Source organism: Xenopus laevis, chromosome 1L (genome assembly GCF_017654675.1).
Source record: "Xenopus laevis strain J_2021 chromosome 1L, Xenopus_laevis_v10.1, whole genome shotgun sequence".
Classification (NCBI taxonomy): domain Eukaryota; kingdom Metazoa; phylum Chordata; class Amphibia; order Anura; family Pipidae; genus Xenopus; species Xenopus laevis.
In genome coordinates this window covers 59,723,736-59,746,189 of record NC_054371.1, presented here as the reverse complement: position 1 = coordinate 59,746,189, position 22,454 = coordinate 59,723,736, and the positions used below count along the sequence as shown (strand labels likewise).

The 22,454-nt window shown below is 40.3% G+C and overlaps 1 protein-coding gene across 2 annotated transcripts in view; it reads right to left on the bottom strand.

The window, feature by feature from the left end:
* Positions 1-22,454, bottom strand: part of sh3d19.L (SH3 domain containing 19 L homeolog) — a 70,759-nt gene that overhangs the window by 34,079 nt on the left and 14,226 nt on the right. For both annotated transcript variants that reach the window (XM_018231447.2, XM_018231439.2), the window contains 4 exons: positions 13,857-13,896; positions 3,891-3,931; positions 3,291-3,333; positions 436-571 (listed from right to left, as the gene is read on the bottom strand). In XM_018231447.2, coding sequence (XP_018086936.1) covers positions 436-571; positions 3,291-3,333; positions 3,891-3,931; positions 13,857-13,896 — 260 coding nt within the window. The remainder of the gene's footprint in view (positions 1-435; positions 572-3,290; positions 3,334-3,890; positions 3,932-13,856; positions 13,897-22,454) is intronic.

Sequence of the window (22,454 nt, the reverse complement as noted above, 5' to 3'; positions counted from 1 at the left end):
GCATCAATGAATTGAGAAAAAGGAGTTTAACGCTTATACAAAGAGATAAGTGTTTTTATCAGTCACTTTTGCCTTCTTTACAGTCAACAGCAACAGAGATGGCACACTAAGGCAACGTTATCTCAACAAAGTCAAGATCATTCATCTGAAATTTTCATTCCCCATAATCAAAGATTTTCAGAGATTTTAGGCTTTAAACTCCCTTTGTAGAGTAATCTTTGTTCATTGTAACCCTACCCCCAGCTGTGGTATAACAAAGTGTAATTCCACTAAATCATACACGATTTTAACATCATCCAAAAGCACAATTTCACCAATTTGGATTGTGTTTGCTTAGTTTGGGAACCTCTGCCAAATGCTCAAAGCAAGGTTTGAATCAGTAAGATTTTAAAACCAAACGTATTTCCTCTAGTTTGTGAAGATATGGATGCTGACCTCTGGCGGATGAGGTTCACTAGGCCTCCACTGTGGGGGTGGCGGAGGAGGATACCCCAGTCCAGCTGGTGGTCCACCATGAAACCAAGATCCTGGACCAATGGGCTCAGCAGCAACAATTGTTATCTCTGGGCGTCTAGAGGAAGAAGATTAGTTATTTTATTAGCTGTTTTGCTTATATTAATCATGGCTTATTGGCTGGCATTTTTTTCCTCTCGCATGAATATGCCAGAGGAAAACACTAAATGGCTGCCATCCTCCCTGACTGGTATGTCCTCTGACAATCACAGTGTCTGGTTGTTATTTCACATACATGGCATATATATATTTTTGCACTGAAATCTGCCCTGTATGTGAAGCAATAGGCAAATACACACTACAGTCATGGAGGACAGCAGCCACTCCCATTCTCCCCTGAAGTATTTCTGATGATGTGACACAAGTCTAGGGAAACAGTAAATAAACCTTTATACACACTTATTGGAAAATATTATAAAAATATTATTAAATTAACTTTAGATGAATCATAATACATCCTACTGCTATCAGAGTCATACAGAGATTCTTAGTTATGATTGCCAGTTTGGTCAGGGCCGCCATCAGGGGGGGGCAGAGGGTACGGGTGTCCCGGGCCTGAAGGGGGGCCCGGCAGTGCTGCAGTTTCGAAAGAGTCGCCCCCCCCCCCTTGACAGCGCCAAAGCCGTGCAACCATTTCCGAAGTCACAATCAGCCGAATAGCAGAAGTGCTGAAAGCTGAATTCCCGAAGCGGCGAAGAGACCCAAAGCCACGAAAATAGCCGAACTCCCGAATCGGCGAAAAGACCCGAAGTCACGAAAACAGACGAAATTAAAGTCCTGAAGCGATGTCACGGAAGTCACGGAAACAGTCGAAATTTAAATCCTGAAGCAGCGAAAAGACCCAAAGTCATGAAAGGAGGCGAAGTTGAAGTCCTGAAGCCATGAGTTCAATTCTACTGAACACCAATTTGTGTTTTTTTATTTTTTGTTAATCCCCTGGCCACCAATGTATTATTTTAATACTCTAAAGGCCCGTGCCACCAATGTTTTTTTTAAAAATATTCTCTGGGGCCCCAATTTTTTTAACTTGTTAGGGGGGCCCTGCTGTCAAAAAATATTCTTTGGGCCGCAATTTTTTTTAACTTGTAAGGGGGGCCCTGGCGCAATGTTTTTTTTTTAAAAAAAATATACTTTGGGGCCCCATTTTTTTTAACATGTAAGGGAGGCCCTGGCACCAATGTTTTTTTAAAAAAATATTCTTAGGGGCCCCAATTTTTTTATAACTTGTAAGGGGGGCCTGGGCGCCAATGTTTTTTTTTTTAACTTATAGGGTAGCCCTGGTCACAATTATTTTTTTTAACTTGTAAGGGGGCCCTGACCACCAATTTTTTAAAAAAACTTTCAAGGGGGGCCCTGGCACCACAGTTATAAGGGGGCCCTGACCATCAATAGCTTTTAATAACTTGTGTGTGTGAGGGGGGTTACCTTTTTATGCACTGATGTCTGTGTGGTCTTTTAACTGTTGTGTGGAGTGGGCGGGATCTGGGGTGGGGCTCTGGGGTGGGCGGGGCCCAGGGACCCCCGATAATTTTGTTGTACGGGCCCCGTGATTTCTAATGGCGGCCCTGAGTTTGGTGTTAACTATATGAACATAATAACTATGTTCTTATATTACCAACACACAGGATAATATAATATATATATATATATATATATATATATATATATATATATATATATATATATATATATATATATATATATAGATTATACTTTTGCAGTACTTAATTTGGGCTGTACCAAGGGATGGGCCTTTCACTGCAATATACAATATACACAGAATTCACAGTCCTGCCCTTGCAAGTTGAAACTACAGCAACCCCAACCCCCTGCACCCCTCCCATAACCCTGTAATGCTGACTGGCCACACTAAATTCCTTGTTATGATTCATCCCACCCACTTACCCAGCACTTGGAATATTTGGGACACATTCAAGCAACTTATAAACACAAAGTTAAGGTTCATTTCCCAGTAGTTAAGGACCATAAGAAAAAAAAAACCACATGAACAGGCAACAAATGCAGATCTGTATATTAGTGAAAAGATGTTTGTAGCAGTGAAGTTTAGTGGTGGGGGAGGGGGATAAATGATATTGCTGTGGGTCCTACTGGCAGCGAAACTAACTATATACCGAATATATATTGTAGTCTGTACATAGTTAGTAAAGCGATGTATATTTAACTTGCAATTGCCTCTGGTAAATAAAAAAACAAATACAGTCCTGTGTGTTTTCTTTTTTTAAGCTGCATATGTACTGGATCTTTACTCATCTGTATCTTATCTGTTTTTCTAGCAACAATGTATTATAGAAACAGTAACACCAAAAATAATAATTAATTTGGCTTGGCATTCTACCAATTTCTATTGTGTGCATCTAAAAACGTCTGAGTTTTATTGCAGCATTTATCGGCAGTGTTTAGTCATCTTTAATTTGTTGTCTAAACAAAGCCTCATGTCTACTGTTTTCAAAAGAGCCTCGCATGATACCCATTTATAATTGCCCCTAAATACCCTACCGCAAAAAGTAAAGGCACCTCGAGAAGCAAAATAAGGTTATAGTAATGTTGCCTTGGGCTCCAAGCAGGCAGAATATTGAAGGAGGTCTGTGGAACGTTAATGGGTTAGAGTACAGTGGGGAAACTACTACAGGGCCCTCCTCCTATGGGGCCCAAAAGGTGAACTTAAATGAAGTAGTAGTGCTGCTGCGGCAGTTGAGCTGCATCAAAAACATCATGGTGGGGGGGTATTTAAAGAAGGGGTTTTACAAGACAAGTACCTTCTCTCTCTCTGTTGCTCACTCTGAGTTGTAGTTCTTGAAGCTATGCAGAACAGAGAACACAAATACATTCATCAGCTTTAACTTCACTCTGTGTATTGTGTTTTATGTTAAATATATTCTAAAAAAAAAAATCTGAAAAAAGACGAGTGACTACAATAGTGGTACAGGAATGGGATCTATTATCCTGAAACCCGTTATCCAGAAAGCTCTGAATTACAGAAGGCCATCTCCCATTGACTCCATTTTAATCACATAGTTCAAATTTATAAAAATTATTTCCTTTTACTCTGTAATAATAAAACAGTAGCTTGTACTTGATCCAAACTAAGATATAATCAATCTATATTGGAGGCAAAACAGTCCTGTTGTTAAAATGATTTTCTAGTAGACTAGAATGCTGGAAAGTCAGGAAAACTCCAGGTCCCAAGCATTCTGGATAACAGGTCCCATACCTGTACACAAGTTCTCAAAATACTGTAAAATATATTATTTCCAAAATATGTATTCAGCTAGTATTTTAAGTTAAAGTGTTGCCACATTATCCAAAATGCATTCAAAGATGACAAAATGCATTCAAAGAACAGAAGAACAACTTACTTCTCTTAATGACTGCTCTTATTGAGGATAAGGGACCTTGCCTGTAAAACAGAAAGAAGAGATTTTAATATTTCTAGGGGAAACAGATAATGCACTCTGAAAGTATAAAAGGGAACAGCAAATCTAAATTTGATTTTGGAGATTTTCTGTTTTATAAAAGGAAAACAAAAAAGGCTGTTCCATTATCTCAATCCAAATTCTTTAGTTGGAGCTGGCTTTGTGCAACAATCTCACGCAACACAAACATCTCACGCAACAACCCTTTCTAGCCCAGCCCTGCAACAGAGGGAAGTTATTTAAAGGCTCTGGTTTCTACAGTCATATGAAAAAGTTTGGGAACCCCTCTCAGCTTGCATAATAATTTACTCCATTTTCAACAAAAAAAGATGACAGTGGTATTTCTTTCATATACCATTAACATCTGAGTACTGGGATGTTTTCTGAACAAAGATTTTTAGTGAAGCAGCATTCAGTTGTATGATATTAAATCAAATGTGAAAAACTGGCTGTGCAAAAATGTGGGTACCCTTTTAATTTTGCTAATTTGAAAGCATGTAACTGCTCAATACTGATTACTGGCAACACCATATTGGTTGGATTAGCTTGTTAAGCCTTGAACATCATAGACAGGTGTGTCCAATCATGAGAAAAGGTATTTAAGGTGGCAATTGCAAGTTGTGCTTCTGTGTGACTCTCCTCTGAAAAGTGACAGCATGGGATCCTCAAAGCAACTCTCAAAAGATCAGAAAACAATAATTGTTCAGTATTATGGTTTAGGGGAAGGCTACAAAAAGCTATCTCAGAGCTGTCAGTTTCAACTGTAAAGAATGTAATCAGGAAATGGAAGGCCACAGGCTATAAAACCCAGGTCTGGCAGGCCAAGAAAAATACAGGAGTGGCATATGCGGAGGATTGTGAGAATGGTTACAGACAACCCAAAGATCACCTCCAGAGACCTGCAAGAACTTCTTGCTGCAGATGGTGTATCCGTACATCGTTCTACAATTCAGCGCAATTTGCACAAAGAATATCTGTATGGCAGGGTGATGAGAAAGAAGCCCTTTCTGCACCCAAGCCACAAACAGAGTCGCTTGTTGTATGCAAAAGCTCATTTAGACAAGCCACAGTCATTTTGGAACAAAGTGCTTTGGACTGATGAGACAAAAATTTAGTTATTTGGTCATGACAAAAAGTGCACGGCATTCCATGAAAAACACCTGCTACCTACTGTAAAATTTGGTGGAGGTTCCATCATGCTGTGGGGCTGTGTGAGTAGTTCAGGGACTGGGGCCCTTCTTAAAGTTGAGGATCAGATGAATTCAACCCAATATCAACAAATTCTTCAGGATAATGTTCAAGCATCAGTCACAAAATTGAAGTTACGCAGGGGTTGGATATTCCAACAAGACAATCACCCTAAACACACTTTGAAATCTACAAAGGCATTTATGCAGAGGGAGAAGTACAATATTCTGAAATGGCCGTCACAGTCCCCAGACTTGAATATCATCAAAAATCTATTGGATGATTTGAAGCAGGCTGTCCATGCTCGAAAGCCATCAAATTGTACTATAGGCGGCGTCTAGAGGCTGTTGCAAAAGGAGGCTCAACTAAGTATTCATGTAATACTACTGTTTGCATAAGGCATGTTATATATTAAAAGGAAGTTGCTTGAAAGTTCAGCCAATGATAAACAAAACTCCAAAGAATTAAGAGGGGTTCCCAAACTTTTTCATATGACTATATTTGCTCTGCATTCTGCTCCTATAAAACAAACATTACGGTAAGTACTAATGCAGCGTTTAATATGCTGAACTTATACAAAATGATAACCAGCACAAGATACCTACATGAAAGAGTGCATACAGCTAGGGTTGCCACCTTTTCTGAAAAAAAAAATACCAGCCTTCCTATATATTTATCTTTTTTCCCTATTAATAACATTGAGATCAACAATCATTTTTACCGGCCAGGTAGCAACTCTACATACAGCCCTACACTGTGCAAACACATCTTTTCAGCCAGATTATGTCCTCCCAAAGATAAGAGAGCAGATGTTTGTTTATCTGTGAGAGACTCAGCTTTCAAGGCCAAGTCTCCAGATGATGGTTCCCATGAGAGCTGCATACTTTTACCAATACACAGCATTTACAGTGTCATCCAAAAAAAAAACGCAAGTATTTAGTTAAGAAAACAAAGTCTTTCTAAGGAACTCCTCCGACACATACACAAAAACACACACACACAAGCATCAAGCATGATAAAAGGCTGCATGGCCTGAAACATTGCAGTGATGCCCACAAAAGCACAAATAAAGGTTTTTTAACCACTTGAAGAGTTGGTGGTGCTGTTCAATCTTTCACTACACAGTTGTCAATGAGAAGTGGCCATTGTAGAACATGCACCATCTCCAAAGAACACTGAGAATCCATGTGCTGACTCCTCTTTTCCCAATGACAACCAGAGAGACAGATATTGGATGAGACATGGCCGAAGACGGTGGCTGCCAATCCACTTTGCTAAGGACACACTCTGTTGGGCACAACTGGTTTAAGGAGAACTAAACCATAAAAGTGACTGTGGCTAAAAATTGAATATTTGACTGAACTTATTGCACCAGAATAAAGTTTCAGCTTGTCAATAGCAGCAATGATCCAGGACTTCAAACTTGTCACAGGGGGTCACCATCTTGGAAAGTGTCTGCGACACTCATGATCAGTGGGCTCTGAGCAGCTGTTGAGAAGCTAAGCTTAGGGGTTGTCACAAATTTACAAGCAGAAAATAAATTTGATTATTAAATGCTGATGCTAGTTGCACTGGTTTCTGTGCTGCCATCTAGTAATTATCTGTATTAATTACTAATCAGCCATATATTGTGACATTTCTATTCTATGTGTACGGTATATTGTGAGTGGGTCCCTAAACTCAGTAAGTGACAGCAGCACAGAGCATGTGCAGTGAATCAGCAGAAAAGAAGATGGAGAGCTACTGGGGCATCTTTGGAGACACAGATCTTTACTGTTAAAGGACTGTGGTTGCCTTGGGCTGGTACAGAAGCTCAAAACATAATGTACAACATTTCTATCTACTTCTTTAGTGAGGCTTTAGTTCTCCTTCAAAAACAGAGTCGGGGGTTTAGCTTTTCTTTTCCAATTTTACCACTTTCCACATTAGCTTACAATTCACTTTTATGGTGAACTGCTCCTTTAATCAGAAAATGAGCCCTATATCGGTTTGCGTGAAAGAGCTCCCTTTAATCATATTATACAGCAAACATTTTTTAAAAATCAGCAAGTTTTCTTGCATTTCACAATGTTCGTGATGACCTTAAGTTGACTGTTTGAGTTGCCAACACATGCTATCTATTAGGTTTTGTTTATAAAGAAAAATTGGCTTCTTCTAAGGCAGAAATATAAAAGTTATGTTAAGACCACCCCTCTGAGTCCTCAGATGAACACCATTCCCATTATCTGCTTAGCCAGCAAATAGCATAACATAAATTAAAGTAACAGCAGCACTAACAGCAGCACTATGGTGCTTTTCTGCAAAGAACTTGATGACCCATAATTTGCTTTACCTTAGATTTAATCCATTTAAATCACTCAGCATAGCAGTCAATAAACACATTCCCTGCCACTTTAATTCCAACCTGCCTTCCCATCGAGGGTCAGAGCCAAGCCGAAGCAGCATTTGGACTGTGACTTAGTATTTTTGGCAGTGGCAGAATTATTTGCAGGAAACTGTATCTCCTAAGTAATGAGGGAAGCCTTTTCACACTATTATACCATTCAGCAGATACCGCAATTCAAATGTTAATCTTAAGGCGGTATTTTTGGCAGAAGAAAGGTTAGCATGCTTGCATTTGCTTGGGTATTGCAATATTTTATAGTGCTAGTTACCATGGGTTGTAAAGAAAAAAATAAAATGTTGCAGAAACTTTCCAATATTTTTCGTTCCTTACAAATTTTCAGTGGTTTTAAAGTTATTTGTAGAAGCCACTGAAATCTGTATCTCTGTATCCCTTGGTACTCTTTGCACTGGTTCTCCGGACTGTTAAAACAATGTAGCAGCAGACAACTGATTAAGAGACCTAAGTAAAAAGCATGCCAAGTCATTGTGGGAAATTGAGATTTTTTTGGATTAGAACTGACATGCTTTGTTTCAAGAATCAAAAACAGATGCGCAGAAAGGGATAACACTGTTTCCAGTTGTTATTACATTTTTGAAATAAAACAACTATAAAACCAAACAAAATGGAAACATTATAAGATCTTTAAATAATTCTGACTTATGACATACCCATACATAGGGTTGCCACCTTTTCTGGAAAAAAAATACCGGCCTTCCTATATATTTAACTTTTTTCCCTATTAATAACATTGGGATCAACCATCATTTTTACCGGCCAGGCCGGTAAAATACCGGCCAGGTGGCAACCCTACCCATACATGCATTTGCAAAGGGTTAAAGGTAAACTGGTTAAGAGAAAGTAGCTTCATTTGTCAGTTGGTTTGGGCTGAGACATTATTAACTCCTCACAATACACTATGGTATCAATATAGTCAACAATTTTTTTGTCTTTTAAAATGTAGGCAGTGCTTGAATTGGGTTCAAAAAGGTGGAGGGATGGTCGAAGTGCCGCGCCTAGCGCGGCGCAAATTTTTTTAGACCACGCCCACAAATATAGGCCACACCCACTTTTAATAGGTCTCGCCCACCAGTTATTTTGCTATTTCCATGTTTATCAAAAATATTTTTTTTAATATTGCAAGAAATAGAATGACCCTAATTTTTTACATTTACATAGTTACATAGTTAAATTTGGTTGAAAAAAGACAAAGTCCATCAAGTTCAACCCCTCTAAATGAAAACCCAGCCTCATACACACACCCCTCCCTACTGTCACATAAATTCTATATACCCATATCTATACTAACTATAGAGTTTAGAATCACAATAGCCTTTGATATTATGTCTGTCCAAAAAGTCCCTCTTATAGTCATTATCTGAATCAGCATCACAACATCACCCGGCAGTGCATTCCCCAACCTCACTGTGATGAACCCCCTATGTTGCTTCAAATGAAATGTATATACAGAATATGCATTTAAAAGCTTGTAAATTTACAGAAGTGGACTCACACAAAATATATCAGCAGATTGTGAAAGCCTTGGTTGTCCTGAAAAAAAATCATTTTGCTAGGTAAACTTTCCCTTTAATCTTTTCTATTTCATCCTCACATATTTTCTTTTTCTTTACTGTTCTCACCCACATCCTACTACTTGCTTCAAAGTTTCCTACTTTAATAGAGCAAAATATGTTCTCATTCTTCCTGTGTACATTATCTACTTTTCCCTGATGTTCTTTTGCCCTATCATTCATTTATATATACGTTAATGTTCTCAGCTCATTCCTGACCTTCTCTGCATTCTGCCTCCTTTAACTTTATTCCACCCTCTGCTGTATTTTATTTCCCTAAATTCAGACTCATTTGCCCATTAAGTGTTTTTTCCCTCTGGCCTCTCCCCTTATCTGCCAAATTCCAAGAGACCTTAATAGGCGTTTAGCTGTTTCAGTGAGTAAAGCCATCCTCCCCGTGTTTCACACACACATTCTGTACTTCTTCTGCCACCAGACTTTCCTAGCCATCTGCCCTGCCTTGCTAAACTCATTTATTTGCCTACCTCAGCCACCATTTTTTAAAGTGCGCAACTGCACAATGCGCATTCATCTCAAGTCAGGGGTCAACTTCTCAAGCGTTGCCATTATACAAAAAATGCACAACTGAGCCAGTAACAGGAGATCCGGTTATTTAAACATGTGAAAATTTTGTACATTCGCAACAGAATACTGACTCTGCTCTGCAAGAACCAACCATACAGGGGCCAGTGGGTCGGTCTCTCCTGCTCAATCCCACATAAAGCTACTAGTCAGGCGCATGGCAAGATTTCAGGTACTGTCATTGTGCCCCGGATAAGAGCAATGAGTCCATATACACAGTACACACACATATATACACACACACACACACACACACACACACACACACATGGAGCCTGTTTTGCCTGGCCGGTTCCTGTTTTCTTCAAAACAAGTCACTAGCCCACATACTCATACAGGTGATTGCAGTAGGAAGAGCCTGGAACACTGGACACACAGACAAACCGGCCAATGTGGAGACCCGGCAGGCTGGTGGCCATACATGTACACACACACACTCACATTCAGGGCCGCCATCAGGGGGGGACAGGGGGGACAAGCGTACCGGGCCCGGGCATGAAGGGGGGCCCGGCAGCGCTGCATTTTTTTGAAGATCCGGGCCCCCCTTACGAGCGCCCGAGCCGTACGTCTTGCCTCTTCAGTGCCGAATGCGGAAGTGCCGAAAAGCCGAAGCCGATGCGACGAAAAGACCCGAAGTCACGGAAAAAGCCGAAGTCACGAAGCGCCGAAAAGACCCGAAGTCACGAAAACAGCCGAAGCCGAAGTCCTGAAGCAGCGCAAAGACCCGAAGTCACGAAAACAGCCGAAATTGAAGTCCTGAAGCGGTGAAAAGACCCGAAGTCACGAAAGGAGGCGAAGTTGAAGTACTGAAGCCATGAGTTCAATTCTACTGAACACCAGTTTGTGTTTTTTTTTTTTTTAATCCCCTGGCCACCAATGTATTATTTTAATATTCTATAGGCCCCTGCCACCAATCTTTTCTTTAAAACTTTTGTTTTTGGGGCCCCAATTTTTTTTTTTTAACTCGTAAGGGGCCCCTTGCCACCATTGTTTTTTTTTGGGTTTTTTTTTTAAAAAAAAAATTAATTTTCTTTTTGGTGGCCCCAAATTTTTTTAACTTGTAAGGGGGCCCCTGCCACCAGTTTTTTTTTTTTTTCAAAAAAAATTTTTTTTTTTTTAAATTTTTTTTGGGGCCCCAATTTGTTTTTAACTTGTAAGGGGGCCCCTGCCACCATTTTTTTTTTTTCAAAAAAATATTTTTTTCAAAAAAATTTTTTTTTCAAAAAAATTTTTTTTTTGGGGCCCCAATTTGTTTTTAACTTATAAGGGGGCCCCTGCCGCCAATGTTTTTTTTTTTTTCAAAAAAAAATTAATTTTTTTTCAAATTTTTTTTTGGGGCCCCAATTTGTTTTTAACTTATAAGGGGGCCCCTGCCGCCAATGTTTTTGTTTTTTTTCAAAAAAAAATTAATTTTTTTTCAAATTTTTTTTGGGGCCCCAATTTGTTTTTAACTTAGAAGGGGGCCCCTGCCACCAATGTTTGTTTATTTTTTAGTTTTTTTTACATTTTTTTTTGTTGGGGCCCCAAGTTTTTTTTAACAGGGGGCCCCTGCCACCAATGTTTTTAAAAAAAAAAAAATTTTAATTTTTTTTTTTTTGGGGCCCCAATTTTTTTTATAAGGGGGCCCTGACCATCAATAGCTTTTTACAACTTGTGTGGGGGGGGGGTTACTTTTTTAGCGCTGATGTCTGTGTGGTCTTTTAACTGCGATGTGGGCGGGATATGGGGCGGAGCTTGGTCGTCAGTGTGGGCGGGGCCCAGGGGGCCCCAAAAATTTTGTTGTACGGGGCCCCGTGATTTCTAATGGCGGCCCTGCTCACATTATATACACACACATACATACACACACACACTATACACTATGCAAACACATACACACACACTATACACACACTATACACTATGCACACACATACACTATACACACACATGCACTATACACACACATGCACAATACACACAAAATACACACACACATTGTACATACGCATTAAGCATGTCACATTGGCACATTGGCAGGATGCTGCACACATGCTCACACCAATCAAGCTCCCGCAACATCATGGCACACACAGGAGAAAAACGCAAGTCAGGACCATTTTAAGCACGCCGAAAAAATGTCTACAAAGCCATGCCCACTTTTTGGCCACACCCCCTAAAAAACACAACCACTTAAAAAACATAACCAAGTCGTGCAAACCCTAGCTGTGCCAGTATAATCACTGTAGAAATGGCCAATGGGCACTCAATTGATCCCAGACAAGCAAGTAAGATCACTAAAACATGGCCAATGAACAGAAAGTTTGGCAGCAAGGAAGTGGCAAGAGAGAAGCAATTCTGAGAAAACATAAATCTGATTAAATAGTTTATCTGTGGAAGTGGAACCCCCCTGTTCATTAGGTTGTTCACCTTTAAAATAACTTTTAGTATAATGTTGAAAGTGATATTCAGAAACAATTCGCAATTGGTTTTCATTTTTTATTATTTGTGACTTGTGAGTTACCGGTATTTAGCTTTTTATTCAGCAGTTCTCCAGTCTGCAATTTCTGGAATCTGGTTGTTAGGGCCCAAATGACCCTAGTAACCATGCACTGATTTGAGTAAGAGACTGGAATATGAATAGGAAAGGCCTGACTAGAAAGGAGTAATGAAAAGCTAAAAAACAGAGCAATTGTTTCCGATAGGTCAGCTTTCTATTTGAAAGTTGGAAAAAGTCAAGTAAGAGGCAAAATAATTATAAATATAATAACAACATAATTCAATTTTTTTTAACAAATTAAAATATATTAATGAAGACCAATTGCTAAATTGCTTAGAACTGGCCATTCTATAACATACTAAAAAAAAAGTTCCCTTAAAAAGTGAACCATAATTCAAATATTCAAATATTCAATCACCCCTTCAAAGATCAGGGGCAAGGAATAGTAAATTGTTAAGATGCTCAAGGTCTTGATTACATGACAACATGGCTAGAAATCCTTTAAATAGAGCAGCAGTAAAACCCCACACTCTACAAATATTTAAATAAATAAATAAATAAGCGCTAAGTGCCAATTCAATCATATGCAATAATGCCCAAATCAATACAGTGCCAGCACATCAATCAATTAATACATTAATCAATTATTTTGGTATATAAATAATATAATAAATAAGCCAATCAATTAATTAAAGTGCATGTGCTTAAAAAAAACGAAATATTAAAAATTGAGTTAATTAACTTAAAAATTAAGAGGCCAGCAATTCATTAATTAAAGATCAGAAAAGGAAAATAGTATAAGGGTGGCATTGTCCCAAACATTCCTATCTGTTGAAATTTTCTACCTAGGCACTGGGACACTAGACCATACGAGGGCGATAGTTTGAAATATTAATTTAAGGGTCTCTGGGGACAGAATCAGGACCTCCATTTGAATCAGGAATGGATGGATGGATGGCGTGGCTGTGCGTAGTGCCTACCTGGGCCTTGCTCGCTCAGTTGGCTGGGACTGCGACTAGGGACCTGACCTGGGACAGGGAGAGTCCTGCGTGTGCTGTGCAGAATAGCAGAGAAGGCTGGTCACCCGGTCACCGGTGAAACACTGACTTGACGGCCGTCGGCCGGTGTCTGCGACTCTGCGTGTGAGTAATTGGAGCAGGTGAGGCAGCAGACCCTGAACACAGGCCAGCGCTGTGCCGCGCCAACGCGATACTGCTGCATCGGCTCCTCCTCCTGTACCGGGCTTCCTCTCTGCAGACTACAGCAGGCGGGGTTCCTCTCTGCCTATCTCCGCCTATGCCTATCTATACTTTGGATTGGAAGGGAACTCCGTCCCACATGGCGCACGCTCCCACCTACACTAAAGCGCAAAAACAAAGGGAAGTTTTTTTAAAAAAACGGTTCCACATAGTTCCGGTATTATAAATCGTTCCATCCCGCCCCTTTCAAAAAAGTAACGGGATCCCATCCCGCCCCAATTCAAGCACTGAATGTAGGTTTGTATTAAAGCACAAAATACACAGCACACTTTGCCCAGAATTGTGTGATTGCTAAAACATGACAACATCAAAAACAAGCACCAGTTTTCAAGCATAACTGTATTTATAGGCACTGTTCCTGGAGATCGGTGTATATTATAAAATACATTTGCCTAGGGCACCACATGCGCTTTTATTTCTGCCATTAGAATTCATTTAAACTCTTACCCAGGAAATCGGTGCTCTGGTTTATTTCTTTCGGGGCGTTCTGGAATGAAAAAGAAAAGACTAATTAAAAAAACCGTTCTCCATAATTTCCTTAAAATAATCAGTTTACTTCTAAATTTTCCATTTGTGAATTCTTCTTTACTTCATATGTTGGGGTGTGGGAAAGGAACTTTATACCAGCTAGAAAAACAGCATGCAGATAGTGAACTGGTTTCCATTTCCGTAAAAAAAAAAGAAAAGGAAACATGACTCCAGGAGACAAGTTCCACCCTGTGTTCTAAAGGCCCCCATACACGGGCAGATATAAGCACTGTCGGACTGGCCCATCGGGATACCAGGAAAACTCCCGGTGGGCCCAGGTGTCAGTGGGCCTCTTGCTTCTAACCATTTGGCCTATTTCATGGTCATTCCGTATTTCTTTATGGTAAAAAAGAGGCTTAATAATGGAAGAATAAAGTATAGTAAGTAGATATAAAAGACTATGAGAATAAAGAGGTTGACTGAGGAGAGGAGGAATAATAGTTTGGAAAGTGGGCCCACCATCTAAGGTTTTCTGGTGGGCCCCTGGCATCCCAGTCCGACACTGGATATTAGCTGCCAACAGATGAAGTCAGCAGCTTTGGGGGCCCTCCAACAGGCTTCTCCGATCGATATCTGGCTGAAAGTCGGGCAGATGTTGATCAGGCGGGGTTGAAAATCCTGTCGGATTGAGGAAGACATTGGTTCGTTGATGTGGCCCTCAATCCGCCCCCTTGGGGCCCACAATCGGATAAGCCAGATCTCGCCCACCTTAAGGTGGGCATATCTGAGAGAGATCTGCTCATTGGAGACTTTGCCAAACAAGCGGATCTCCCTAGGTATGGCCATCTTAAGATGAGGCTAGCGATAATGAGACATTCCTATCACTTATAATCGGCTGCTATAAATGACATAAATTCATTATTCAAACCAAAAATAATTGACAGGGTTCATATGTATCCATTGTTAATGGGGTCCATTTATAAACACTGGGCAAATTTGCACCTGGGAAATAACTCATGGCATCAATCAGATGTTTGCTTTCATTGCTCTACCTGCAGCTGCCTGAAAAATCTAATCACTGATTACTGGTTGCTATTGGTTAATGTGCCCATTGTTTATAAATGAGTCCCACTATTTTAAAAATGAGGTGTTAGCACCAAAAACATATTAGCTCCTGTGCCAAATCAAGGACTTTTATTCTATATGAGTCCTACACTACCTAAAGTATTGTTGCTATGGCTTACATTTATATTTGAAAGGTCAGTGTCTATGTACCTTTACTACATATGCCCAAATGAATAAGCTCAAAGAGAGTACTATGGGTAGGCAAAACAATAGTGCAACAATTCATGGGTCGGAGTAAGAATAAATTAAGAGGATTAAAGAATAAATTAGTAAAATAGGAAATAAGTTTGATTTATTTTAAGACAATGCTTATACATTTGCTTCATTGTTACATTAGTATAATACATTTGTTTCATTGTTACATTAGTATAATCAGCAACAAATTTGTTATATATCCAAACAAACCTCCACTTTTATTCATACAATATATTTTAATTTCAAGGTTTGTCAATGACTACAATGAATCTTGCTTGCCTGTTTAATAGTTAAATAAATTCTGTGGGTCAGATTATCTAATGAGGGAGTTCTAGAACAGATGTAGAATTAGCATTATAAATAGACAGGCTTGCATGGGTGGTGCAGAGACACTGATGCTCTGTTTCTTCTTGAATCACCAACTTGCTATTGAAAAGTTGACAAAGAGAGATCCTGGAAGGCCTAGTGTTTTTTTTTTTTTAAAGAAGGATGGCTCTTCCCTATACTATGGCTGGTTTAGTACAGCTGCGTGGGTAGTGAACATGTAACTGATTTACTGGATTAAATCAGCAGAGTGGAAGTGTTTGCAGACGACAAACACCTTTGAAGATGGCAGTTCTGAATGAAATAGATTGAAAATTGGGTGGGATTGCGGAGGTGCGATTTATCCAATTTTATAAACTCGCAAAGAATGATTCTAAAGTGCATACCTATAGACAAAAGGTGCCTAGTCACACCCTCGGTACCATATAATAGGTAGGGAAGGGAGTCACCAAGGTTAAATTCTTCATGATTGTCATGGAACTCTTATCTGACAATTTTTACATTCCGAGAGGAACAGTTTTGCTTTGTATTGTGCTGCGTCTGTGTGGTGCGGAGACAACTGATCCCAGAGAGTGGGCATCCCCATTTGCATGCAAGCTGAATCCGACGTTAACATTAGAGCAAGAGGACCTGATCAGAGCTGTTGAGAAGTACTGAGCTGGTGCCAATGTTGGGGCAGTAAGTTTTAAAATTGATGCAATAGATGAGCTCAGTTCTAAACCAAACCAAAGTAAAATTCATTGTAAGCCCCATAACAAAATGTCAGTTTACATTACATTTGATATGTTCTAGGCTTGCTTATTTTTCTTATGTACCAACTAAACAGGGACGTACAAAAACAAAGACCAACTGGCAGAGGGCCAAGGCCGCCTATTAAATCTAATCTGGATGTGAATAAAGTTAAGGGGATTCTGTCATGATTTTTATGATGCAGTTTTTATTTCTAAACTACATTGTTTACACTGCAAATACTTCACTCTACAATATAAAATGTCATTCCTGAACCAGCAAGTGTATTTTTATTTTGGTTGTAATATTGGTGTGTAGGCAGACATCTCAGGTCATTTTGCCTGGTCATGTGCTTTCAGAAAGAGCCAGAACTTTAGGATGGAACTGCTTTCTGGCAGGCTGTTATTTCTCAATGTAACTTAAATATATAAAATACTGTTCTTATATCTACCAGGCAGCTGTTATCTTTTGTCAGGGAGCTGCTATCTGGTTACCTTCCCATTGTTCTGTTGTTAGGGGGCTGTGATATCACTCCAACTTGCAGTACAACAGTAAAGAGTGAGTGAAGTTTATCAGAGCACAAGTCACATGACTGGGGGCAGCTGGGAAACTGACAATATGTCTAGCCCCATGTCAGTTTTAAAAAAAATATGTTTGCTCTTTTGAGAAATGGAATTCAGTGCAGAAATCTGCTGGAGCAGCACTATTAACTGATGTGTTTTGAATTTTTTTTTCCCATGACAGTATCCTTTTAAGTGGCGTGAATCCTGAGATTCTGAGCAAACGTGGTTCCCACAAACCCTAAAGATGTGATGCTATTAAACCGATCCATATATTTCATTTGATGAACTGGATGCTGATGCTGCTGCTTTGGAGCACTGGGGTCCTGGGTTTGATCTTAGCCAGGGCACCATCTGCAAAGATTTTTGTATGTTTTCTCTGTGCTTGCTCTGGGTACCCCAGTTTCTTCCCATACTCTAAAAAACTATGCAGGCGGATTAACTGGTCCCTGATAAAAGTGGCCCTAGAGTGTGTGTGAATGTGACCGGACCTTAAATTGTAAGCAGGGACTAATGTGAATAATGTATAATCTCTGGAAAGCACTGCAGAATATTCTGGTGCTACAGTATATGAATAAAGGTTAATATTAATAAAAAATAATAATACATGTATTTCAGTCTGTTCTATTTAAATGCCATGAAAGCACTAGTCCATAAAGAACTGCAGGACCAGAAATACACCTGAACGAGGTGCATAGCCTGCGGAACTTTTTGTAAAGTGACAATGGCCCATTAGAAATCGTAAGCCACACCCAATTTTTTTTTCCCATTTTTTCACACAAGTAGAGTGAATGCAAACTGAAACTGTCTTATTTGCCTTTTTATCTCTTTTAACCATTGCATAGCTTTTGTTCACTGCAGAATCATGTGCTTCGCATCTAGAAGCAAGAAGCCACAGTGAATGGCCATAATTATGCACTAGGGTGCCAAACCTGTCAGTACTAACCAAAGCAAGAACTAAAATTAGGCACAGAAACTGCTGAGAAAGTGATTCCATGCAGCTGTATCCTCAGCCACGGGTCAGTCTCGGATCAGAGCTGGAGCTTTAAAAAAAAAAAAAAAAGAAAGAAAAAAAAAGCACATGCACCCCCCTTATTTTATGAATCACGGTTGGCTTGGATTCGCGACAGGATGGGGAGGCTGAGAGAGAGAGCAGAGCAGGTCTCTGCAACATCTGGAAATGTGCTGTACTGCTCAACAAATACCTCATCGTTTATAGGAAAATTTTACACATTAACCCCTTTACTCTGATCTATCCCCGGCACATTATTATTCCCAAGAACATAGCACCTTCTTTGTTTTAGATTTGTTCTTGCAAGAACAGAGTACAGACAACACCCTTTAAATGTAATAAGTGAATATATAAATACACACATATATTTTTTTTTCAAGGCCACCCATACCCCTATAGTACTGGTACAAACGAAAGTGAAAAGGTTGGCTAACAATTATATGAAGGCTTTTTTGTTGCCATTTTGCAACATTTTATCTCATTTCTCACAGACATAACTACTAAAGGCACAGCTGGGCTATAATCCCTGCCTACAGATGTTAATAAGCGATTACCCCTACTACTACTACTACAGGCTCTGCTTGGTTATTATCCGTGCTACCACATTCAGTCCTGGGTTATGTTCGAACCTACTACAGGAATTCCTAGCAGTGGTGTAACAAAACTGAGATAGCAATTCCCCATGCTCGCTTGTAGCAACAACACTGATTGAGGCTACTGTTACTCTGTGCATTGCTGGGCGACATTCCTACTACTATGGGCATTACTAGGCAACATCCCTACTACTTTGGGCATTATCCCTACTACTATGGGCATTGCTGGGCATCGTCCCTACTACTGCTACTACAGAATTGCTGGGTCTCGTCCATACTACTAAAGCATTGCTGGGCCTTGTCCATACTACTATCGGCATTATCCATACTACTACGGTCATTGCTGGGCATCTTTCTTACTACTACAGCATTGTTGGGAATCGTCCCTTCTACTACAGCATTGCTGGGCATTGTCCCTAATACTACAGCATTGCTGGACTACCGTCTATGCTACTAGGGGCATTGTTGGGCTATAAACCTTGCTTTTATGAGGATTGCTGGGCTATCGATTCTGCTACTACAGACATTGAAGAGTATGGTTCCTGCTTATGCAGCTGCTCCCTGGAAAGTTATGAATATTGGAACTTTATCAGTGTCCTTCTTTAAAGCATAAAAATATTACAAGTAAAAAGTTGGTGTTGTACAACCAGTGGAGTTTGTATAGCTCAGTTTCTGTGGAATTTGTACAAGTTGAAGGTCAATGATTTATAACAGTGGTACCAATACGAGGCCATGTTACAGAACATTTAGCTCTCCCTACCTACCCCAAACCTTTAGCCTCAACACCCCTACGAACCCAGCAGCCTCAGTCTCTGTTCTCTGTATGTTTATTGCGCCTGACTATTATCATCACTTGCAGTTATGAGATTTGCCACATCACTTGTTCCATCAAACAAAGTGGAAACAGAGTTCTGCAGTGAAAGAACAAAAAAAAAAGTTTGAGCAACTTTTCCTGCCAGAGAAGAACATATTATGGCAAAGGCACCAGCTCCAAAACAGTTCCCATCACGTATGAATAACTACTCGATACTAGAGAAAGTTGCTTTTACAGCTAGTTAAAAATGACACATGGTTATACGTTCATTCACTGCAACTGTCATTCAGCTTTTATGCCAGGGAGGGCAAGAGGCAGCTCGTGAACACAGTAACACTTGATGGACGGATTTGACTTCCTGCCCCTTTAAAAAAGGATTGGGTTTTACCCTGCAGCACAGTATATGTGAAAGTAAATGCAGCTTGATGTGCAAACGATTACCCCATTCTCAATGATTGTTTTTTTTCACAACAAAGTCATATTATCATCAACAAAAACATAGATATAGATCTATAGAAATTCAGTATGTAGTCATCTTACCTAGCTTTTGTTTGGTCCATAAACCTCACCCTTGCATGAACACATTCAGCCCCCTGCCAATGCTCACATTCCAAATGGACTGTTCCCACACTGTGTAATGCAGCAAAGAGAGCTGGGTGCATGTGCGGGAGTCACAACTCGCAGAGATGGAAGTGCAGTATCCAGCAAGGGAAGAGGGAGGCGGGGAGTGAGGGATGGGCTCTCATGTTTGTCAAATCTGATTGGAAAGACTGAACTGGTCAAAGATCACTGTAGGAATGCAGTCATTCAGGAAGTTTACATGGTCCTCCTCAATTTCAGCACTCATAAACAGGGGAAAAAACACATATATGCCGTCCCTGCCTACAGCTGTTTTTTTCCTCTTACCATAAAGCAGAGGTTCCCTGTCTGAAACCAGGCTTAAACTTATAATGTCTAAAAAACCTCTGCTATAAAAAAAGTAAAACTAAAGGGCAACTGCTACTGAATGGAAGTTGATTTGAATACTAAACATTTTTCCTTTCACCCTTTCCCAAAACAGTTGTGCACTAGGCAGGTGCCTCTAATTCTGGGCTTGCACAGAAGGGTTTACATATGATACAAAGATTGCATAGAAATCTTACAGGGCTTTAGAGGAGAATGAAAGCTCCAATCCAAGGGAAGGTGGCAAATGTTAGGGTGCAGAAAACGTCACCGACCTGAGGTACTAGTGAGCTAGCAATCCTATTCCTTCCTTCTTTCTTAGTGCGGGTGCACATGTACAGTACAATTAAAAGCAGGACTTTAACAACAAGAGCATCATTTGCTTGCTGTGCTCAAGGCTGTGTAGTTTTTTGCTAACAGGAGCAGCAGCCTGGGGTATTGGGTAAGTTATTACAATCTTTGGGGGGGCCCTAACATTTGCTCCACCACCCACCGTTTGGAGCTTTTATTCTCCTTTAAAGAGGGCCCTGCTCAATAGCTTACAATCTAAAATGGACATGAGACACAAGGTGTTGGGATGAATAAGGTCAGCGAGCAGTAAAGTGAGAGATATGGAAATAGTGAGCAGCTTTGACTTGTGCTGTGTCATAAATGAATGGTATGCTAGATCAGGGTCAGTACTTTAAAAATGTGCATCAAGGTTAATTAATGGGATATTTTATTGCCCACCCAACATGCAACTTAGAGCAGAAAGAACCGCAGTGCCTTGTAACTGAGCAAGAATCAACTGTTTTGGACATCACAATTCCTAGTAGAGCCAAGGCAATATGAGAGCCCTTTATTCACAGGCAACAAAATGTCTGAGACTCGAAGACAAACATCCCTGATGATGTTGCCCATAGCAATTAGATTTGAAAGTTAAAAAACAAAAGCAAAAATCTGATTGGTTGCTATGAGCAACATCACCTGTGATGTTTATCTCCAATTTTAATAAACACAGCCTAATGAGTGCCTCTGTTAGGGTGGTGACACACGTTAAGATTCCGGGGAGATTAGTTGCCCAGCAACAAATCTCCTCTTCTTCGACTACTAATTTTCCCAAAAAGCCTTCCCGCCGGCTAGAATGTAAATCGGCAGTGGGACGGCACTCAGAGCGGTTCATTTTCTGAAGTTTCCTCGTGAGGCAACTTCGGACGACTTCGGAAAACGAAGCACTCCGAGTGCCATCCTACATTCAAGCTGGCGGGAAGGCTTTTCAGGGAGATTAGTCGAGATTTGTCAAATCAGAGCAGATATCCGCCAATTGGGAGGGTTGTGCTATGGGTGAAGGGGTTGGCTGACCAAGGGCTGCTCGCAACCTGCAACTATAACTCTCTCCAACCGCCACCTTCTCGTAATTTAAGGCAGCTTCTGCCAATTGTAACTTAAGGCAACTTTTGCCAATTGTAACTTAAGGCAGCTTTGCCAATTGGGGGGGGCTACGCTTTGGGTGAAGGGGTTGGTTTACAAGGTACTGCTTCAGGTGGAAGCTTCAACACTCATATCAGAGCAGATATCCGCCAATTGGGAGGGTTGTGCTGTGGGTGAAGGGGTTGGCTGACCAAGGGCTGCACAATGGGGGTTGTTCCAATAGCGACGCAAGCTCTGGGATTTACCAAGCCTGCCGCTCCAACAATTAGCAGCACCTCTACCCATACTAATGTTGTACACATCGGGGGTGCTAAATAAGTGAGCGACTTACACAACCCAACCGATTTAGGCCCCACTAACCCTTTGGGTTATGTGCTTCTAAGGGGCGATTTGTGTTGCATAACATTGCATGTAGTCTACTACCCCCATATTTATGTCCGAATAGTGTTTAAACAGAGTGTTTTGGGGTGACCTCCACTAGCACACATTTACCACTTATCCGTACCACCAGCCCTCTACCCCCGGTCTTAACCATGTTTAATTATCACTGGACTTTTTTATCTTATTTATCAGTAATAAAAGTTAAGTTTTAGTGGTGTATAAATACGAGCTTGTGGACATGCTTTGATGGGAGGGTGCAAATACATAGGTCAGTTCTCTTTCGAGATTCGTCGATGGTCGACTAATCTCCCTGGAATTTTAGAGTGTGTCACCACCCTTATACATTACTGGTGCGCATTTGAAAAGACCTAGGTTTCATAACCTGTATATCACCACTGAATTTCTGATGACTGACTATAGAACATAGGTGGATTTTTTGTTTGGGAAGGTTAAAAAAATGTATCTATCTGCAATGACCATCAACACGCAAGA